General features: G+C 42.2%; 1 protein-coding gene across 1 annotated transcript; it reads right to left on the reverse strand.

Annotated features, from left to right (window-relative positions):
* Positions 1-4,629: 4,629 nt before the first annotated feature.
* LOC125762799 (protein dimmed-like) lies at positions 4,630-6,463 on the reverse strand. The gene has a single exon (XM_049425294.1). The coding sequence runs from the start codon at positions 5,766-5,768 to the stop codon at positions 4,917-4,919; it is 852 nt and encodes a 283-aa protein (XP_049281251.1). The 5' UTR covers positions 5,769-6,463; the 3' UTR covers positions 4,630-4,916.
* Between the last annotated feature and the right edge of the window lie 616 nt (positions 6,464-7,079).

Consider the following 7,079-nt stretch of genomic DNA (forward strand, 5'->3'; position numbering starts at 1 on the left):
TATGACAATGTTCTTTTCGACTCGTTCCATTATGAATTGCTTTTGAAGGCGAAATAGCGGAATTTATTTAAACGCATTATACTTCACATTTATCTCACACGATTCGCGGTAGTAAACCGTGAATTTCTATTACCGCTAAGTGCACTTTTCAATGGTGCTTCTGTTGCAGAAAGTTCGCAAGGGAAACTTTTGTTTTAAAGATAAAACACCACTACGCCGGTGTGCGTAATGGATCGCAAGGGAAAGGAGTTTTGTTGGATAAGCTGAATTAGGAAAAGTTTACCTACTTAAACAGCACACTAAAGAGCTTTCCGGAGCTTTCGCAACGTCTCTTGGTAGATGGAACCAACTTGTAGGAAGGCAAAAAAAATTAAGTTGTGTTAAAATTGCATAAATATTCTCCATGAAAATCGATTATCCGGTTCATTTTCTTTTCACAACGACATTTGATAGTTTGGAATAAGTTTTCCATACGTACGCAGCCAAAAAGGCAGCATGCAACCGATACTGGTGTATGCATATTGCATACATTTTGGCGTTTAAAAAGTCAATGCAATGGAGACGAATGGTTGTTTGATGCACGATGAAAATTATTATCCAGCGCATTACAAAACCATAGAAAGGATATCATTTTGAATAATCATTTTTGATTTGCTTTCTTGTTTTTTTGTAAAAATTTCTACATTGGTACACAACAAACAGCAAATGAAATAATTTCCAGCAACCAGGCTCCATCATCACAAATTGGCACTTTTGATTTGATATACGTGAATTTAATTTATCAATCATACGTTTACTGTCAAAATATCCACACCAAAATCGAACGGAGTATTCGAAAAACAATCTTCACTCGTAGCGGTTTCTGGCTTAAAAGCTGTAGGAAGCTTCTTCTGTTTTTTTTCTTCGTTTCTCCCATCAACGGTGACGGCCCAATCAACGGAGAAATGACGGGTTCAGGATAACAGGATTGCTATCATATCGCCCGCGCACGGTGCGTTGTTTACAAGCGCAACGTTTGCAAGGCGCGTCAAAATCCTCAACGCTTGCGGGTTGATTGGCGGAATCGGATTTCATTTCGCGGTACCATCAAAACAGGAAGCGTTCCGTGTCGATTGTAAAGCCACTTTGTGACAAATATCGATTACATTTTTTTGGGAAACGGTGGGTGGAACACTTCGGAGAAGCTTTTTGTGAATGTAATTAATATTCCACACGTGGCATTAGCTGTCATATGTTTCAATTAATGGCTATTGATGATGAGTGATGTGTTGCATGTTGTTAAAAATACGGTTTTTCCTGATTTTTTTGTTCTATTTTCTGTAACAGACACAATTTAGTCATATTTGTTTGAAAGTGTTGCAGCATCTAAAAAAACCCACCCCGCTTTTTTCATGTGAAATCGAAACATTCATCACATGGACAACATGGAACGGGCGAAATTCCATAACTTTAGCTACATATCCAATTCTAGGAAGCAAATAAAGCAATGCTTTCACCCAACATGTTGTTGAACATATGTTTGAGGTTAGCAACCGCAGCACAAACATTTACTTATTGCATATTGGAAAACATGCTTTCCTTCCTCGCTCGAAGCTCCACCCTTCTGCAGCTTATCCTGTGCATTGATCGAATCGAAGTTTATTTTTTTCGACTAAAGGAAGATTTAATAGCCAACCAACGGAAAAGATCGTACCCTTTTCGCCTTGCAGCATAAGTCAAACCAAATGTTGCAATGCAAGATGGATGGCACCGGTTAAAGACATATAAAGTTGCATAACATACAGAGTACATTGCTCCACCGGGATGAATACAAAAAACCCAGAATAATCCCACGAAATTTGTTACCTATTGTTATGTGCTGTGTTTTGCTTAAATTATGCTCTTTTGTTAAAAGACAAAAAAGAACAGGAAAAAAAATACAAAAGAAAGAAAAAACTTCCTACAGACCATGCACAATGTGGTTACGGAGGATAATTTGTTCGAACGGCTAGCTAACACAATAGACGATGCGAACACTGCGATAACGATGCGAATTTTTCAGTGCCAGTGCCGGTGCCAGAATCGTGATACAAGAATGGGAGCAAAAATTAAGTGTAATTAACTATTGCCGGGCATCCTGTTTTCTAAAATATGCGTTTTCTTTCCTGAAATCATGCGATTTGCATAACAGTGAGGGATTTTTTTTTTGTTGGCATTGGCGAAGGATGGTGAGAATTTTGAAACTGTTATTTCGACGTATCAGGTTCAGTGAACTTGAACGTAAAATAAAGATTGTTACACAATGCAGGATGCAGGAATTCTTTTCTAATGTGAAAAGCACAAACCAAAGCAACGAAACAGACAAAGTTTTAAGCGCAACAAAACACAAAACACTCAAATTGTTTTACGTTTTATGATAACATTATAACGGAGGAAGATTTTATCACTTGCTAATAGTAAGTGGCAGGATTATACTTAAAGTAAACTATACGTTTGGGTGTGTAAAACGTCTGACGTCAACAAGCAAACGTCTGCTTGCAGACCAATATGATGATAACACGCACTCCTGTCAAACGATCCGACGGAAATTGATATGTAATCTAGTGTCATTGACTGCGCTCGGTTTACTTTCCTGTCTCATTCTCTAGTGCAGCACGTGCTTCCTGTGCTTGCTTCGATTGTAAAAGCTTTTCCTCTCCCCCGGTTGTATCTTTTTGACATTGTATACACAGTTTCTTATGGCGTAGTAGGCGTTCGTTTGACGAAAGCTTGTCACACAACGTGTTTCGATATGTTTGCGAAGATATCTGCAGAAAAGTGTGCAAACATCGTGATCTTTTGGTTTTTTTTTCTTCAAACTGATGGGTAAGATATTGCAACATCGGAACACAAATCGCCAACTGGTACAAATCGAACTTTCCGCAACCAAACTTCCGACCAAACGCGCGATCCACTGCTTCCAGACTAGGAAAAACGTGAAGAGCATCACAAACAAATCTCGAATAAGTCCTGCTGCTGCTGGGTGGTTCGAGAAGGCACCAACATGTTTTCTGCCCTACTGCCAAATGCTCGTTCCGTTCAAGTGATGCCTTCGCGAAGAAGCCAACACTGGATGCCACGGTGTTTGTTGTTTGGTGGAAAGCTCTGCGAAAAGCCGATAGGGAAATATTGATTCTTGCAATCCGCGCATCGTATGCGTGGTAGGATGTTGAAATAGTTCGCATAATCTACCATAACAGCAGCAATCCGATTGGTGGAACAGAATCATAACACAACTCGTTCCGGTCGCCTTGATTTGTGTGACATTTTTCTATGGAATTTCTTCCCGGGGGAGTGCGTCAAACATTTTGAAGAGAAAAATTGCAACTCGGATAAAAAATGCAATCCACTTTTTCACCTTCAAATTATATTTGCTAGTCTTAAAATAACCTCCATAATTTCCTTCTCAAGCATATATTTTAAGAGCCTTAAAGCTTTAAACGAAAATTGGAGCTTAAAATGCCAACCTCTTCAAAAATGCTGCTTCAAATAATTACAAGTATCCTCGGAAAATATCTCTAAATCTCAGAACTGTTTCCAAATGCAATCCTTTCAATACGCTCTGTTTGGCCGAATGCCTCTCAAGCACATTCCAAACAAAAAACCGCCTGCCACGGTCAAGCTCCTGGAGAAGAAATTGCTCAATCTTGCTTCCCAAGACACGCGGTTCAGTTCAAACAACTCGTCTTCTGCAACAGCTAGAAGTGTTATTGAAATTCCTCGCATTTCCTTCAACCGTCAAGCTTCCACGGAATGACGCGGCTAAAAACGGAACACCCTCGTCCAAAGAGGGGGCAACACAACAGCAAAGCGGAACAACAAAACATCCGATCGGAGCTTCCGCCCAAGTTGTGGCCGCGTCGTTACTTCCGAAACGTTACATTCCATGGGAACGGCACGGTGGTACCGTACCGCTACACCATCGAGACTTTATCGGACGAGTAGCGTACGGTCAATAATAAAGGCTCCAGGCTACGATGAAGCACCCAGTGCCAGTGCTCATCTAGAGTTTGGTGTACGCTTTAAGCGAAGTTTAAAACTCATACCTCGCATCCCAATACATAGAACTGGACACAAACAAAACGTCAGAATCAATATCCGGAACACGGTGCCCGGTACCGGTGGGTGTATGATTGTGGAAAATGTTGAACATGCTCAACGAGGCCAATTCCAGTGGGTTCCCATTGCGTTTTGGAATTCGCTGGAATGTGGATATCGATCGTGAGGTGCGACTTTTGTTACTTATCTGCCGGATATTAGCTGATTGAACGTTACAGCTCCAGTGGGGAACGGGGAACCCGTACGGATGTGGGAGCTTTTTTCAATTAAGTGAACCGAAACGCCTAAAGTCGGTTAGCTCATTTCGAGGTGCAAGGGCCGCAATATCGCCAATTGCTCTATGAAGGAAGTGGCGATCTGCTTCTATTTTTAGGGGTGCAAATTTTGGGACGGGACACATCACCCCCTTTATCAAAAAGGGAGATAAATGCAAACACATTCTATTCAATTTTTTTCGAACCTTTTAAAGATGAGCTTTTAATGTGCGGTAGACAATTCATGGTAACTCTCATGAAAGAAAAACAAATACAGACGCAATTCCTTTCTTTATCTTCCATGCTGCTTTATTTTTAATTCATTTAAAACTGTTCACACACATGCAATAGTTCTTACACAATATCAGTATAATATCATTCGATTCCATTCGGAGTAAAAAAAAGAATAAACAAACGCTTACGACTAGAACGCAACTAACTCGTACTGTCTTGCTTCACGATCACTGGCAAGTGGAACTCCATTTCCGACAAAGTTGTATAATATCACTGGTACATTTTCGTGTTTCTTAACCGATTAAAATAGTTTTACTTTCATACTAATTGTTTAATTCCCCATGTCGAGAGTTACGCATATCCAATATCTAAAAATCCATCATCTAACGATTCTTCATCTCCTAACTCGTTCAGGCTCGCATTATCATTCAGATGTCCATTTTCACTGCTGCTGTTGTTGTTCGTATCATTCGCCCTGGAATCGAGACTGTCGAAAAGGCTGTACGTAGTGGCGTCTGCTCCACGTTCCAGCAGATCACTCAACGCGTTAATGTACGTTTGAGCCATTTGAAGCGTTTCAAACTTGGACAGCTTGTGGTCTGGGCCGAGCGAAGGTACGATCTCGCGCAACCGATCGAACGCCACATTGAGACTGTTCATACGCTTCCGTTCACGTGCATTCGCTGCGAGGCGTCGTTTTTTCAACACCGTCGGACTCGTCGGAGTACAATCCTTTTTGCGATCTTTGCCCACTAGCGCGGAGATCGATTTACGCGTCTTGTACAGACGGCGCGCGTTCGTATTGCAACTGACAGGGGTAGAGGTTAGAGTGGAGCAAGTGTTTCCGCAACTTGGCACTTCCGTTGTGTAGAGGGAGTTGGGTAGATTTTGACTGGAACAATCGGCCGGCTCACCGGTGTTATGAGATCCAGCAGAACCGAATATTTGAAGATCAGATGAGCTTATCTGGACAAACGATTCTCCGTCGAACATTACATCAGCAAAGGATAGTCCGAAGTTGGTGTGACTTAGATCCGGTCCAGACACCGATGGACTCGTCCCAGGAGATGACGCACTGTAGCTGCTCCGACACAGCGAGGTATCTGGCGTTGGGTAATGGGACAGATACGTAGAACCACCACCGGTAGCATCAATCGTGCCGTACGAGCTTATCCTGTCTATACCCAGCGTGTAGTGCTCCATCTCGATCACCGGTTACAGTTCCTCCAGAGCACAATAATAACGCACAACTTGCGCACACACTAGGAAGCTTTGATCTGCACGGAACGAAGGACAAGAGTGAACTGCGTCGGTATGTTGACCCGACCCACTATCTTTCTCCCTGCGTCAGTAAAGCGTGAGGATCGTCCCTGTGCTATCATTTGCTTTGTATCAAGGGGGATCAGTATAAAGTTTACAGCCCTCTAGCAAAGCACCCCAAATGGTCTTTGACTTGTAGGACACACATGTTCCATTTGACCACAAAGCAAACGGTAGATGAAAAGGGAGAACGCGATAGGAATTCCTTCCGGAATAATGTGTGTGTAGCACGTGCCAGCAAAGAGGGCAGAGAACAGCAATAGGGACACAGACAAGCAAGAAAGAATACGATAAAAAAGGAACTTATGTAGGACAGGGCTACCCCTCGGTCAAATGACAGCGAAAATGACAGCTAGGAGGCGAGAGAGTCAGTCGAAGCCAGGCATTCGCGCGTGTCACTACATATTGCTGAATACTGTTCCTTGTAATAAACTTATCTGTACCGCTCGTATTCCCTTTATCTCACACTTAAATAAAAATCGAATGAAGAAGATCGGCCGCTAAATGATTGTTTCGACGAAAGAAATTAATTTGTTCATGAACCAAGTTATAAAATCTGGAAAATAGTCATCAAAAGTTGTGCTTAGAGTTTTGGGCTACTTCATGACAATCATCCATTGTTTTGGGGCGGAAATATTACAGCAACATTTACATTAAATCAAGACCAACTGTACCTACTCAAAAACTCTTTGTCTGCATCAAAGTTTGGGAGCATTAGCATTCTTGCAACGTCTTTCACCCGTGCTTTGATCAGCAAGAAGTCCCGGTTCCCTATCATAAACGGATTATTATCGGGCTAGTGCATCGGCACACTTTCCATCCTCGTTCCGATTCCTAATTGGTTTAGCCGTTCGCTCATTAATGAACCGTAACGTGCAACAACAAACCCTCGGCACATTTCCGCACGGCCACTTTTGCACCGGCACACCAATTTTAATCTCAGACATTAACTTTTGGAACGTCCTTCCGGAGAACGTTGGGTTGGGGGACCGGTTCATTCGGTGTGACCGTTGGCAGCTGCGTGGGTGAAAGAAAACTTTTCCTCCTAAGGAAAAAATGAAAGCAGCGTGGCAGAGACTCAACGCTGGTTTGGAGACATTCAACAGATAATCGCATTATGGCTGTGTTGCTCAAGATGTACGTCTTTTTGAGATCGATTCATTCATTCTGCGTGGACTAAGGGGGCGAAAAGTT

The sequence above is a fragment of the Anopheles funestus genome, chromosome 2RL (genome assembly GCF_943734845.2).
Source record: "Anopheles funestus chromosome 2RL, idAnoFuneDA-416_04, whole genome shotgun sequence".
NCBI classification, from domain to species: domain Eukaryota; kingdom Metazoa; phylum Arthropoda; class Insecta; order Diptera; family Culicidae; genus Anopheles; species Anopheles funestus.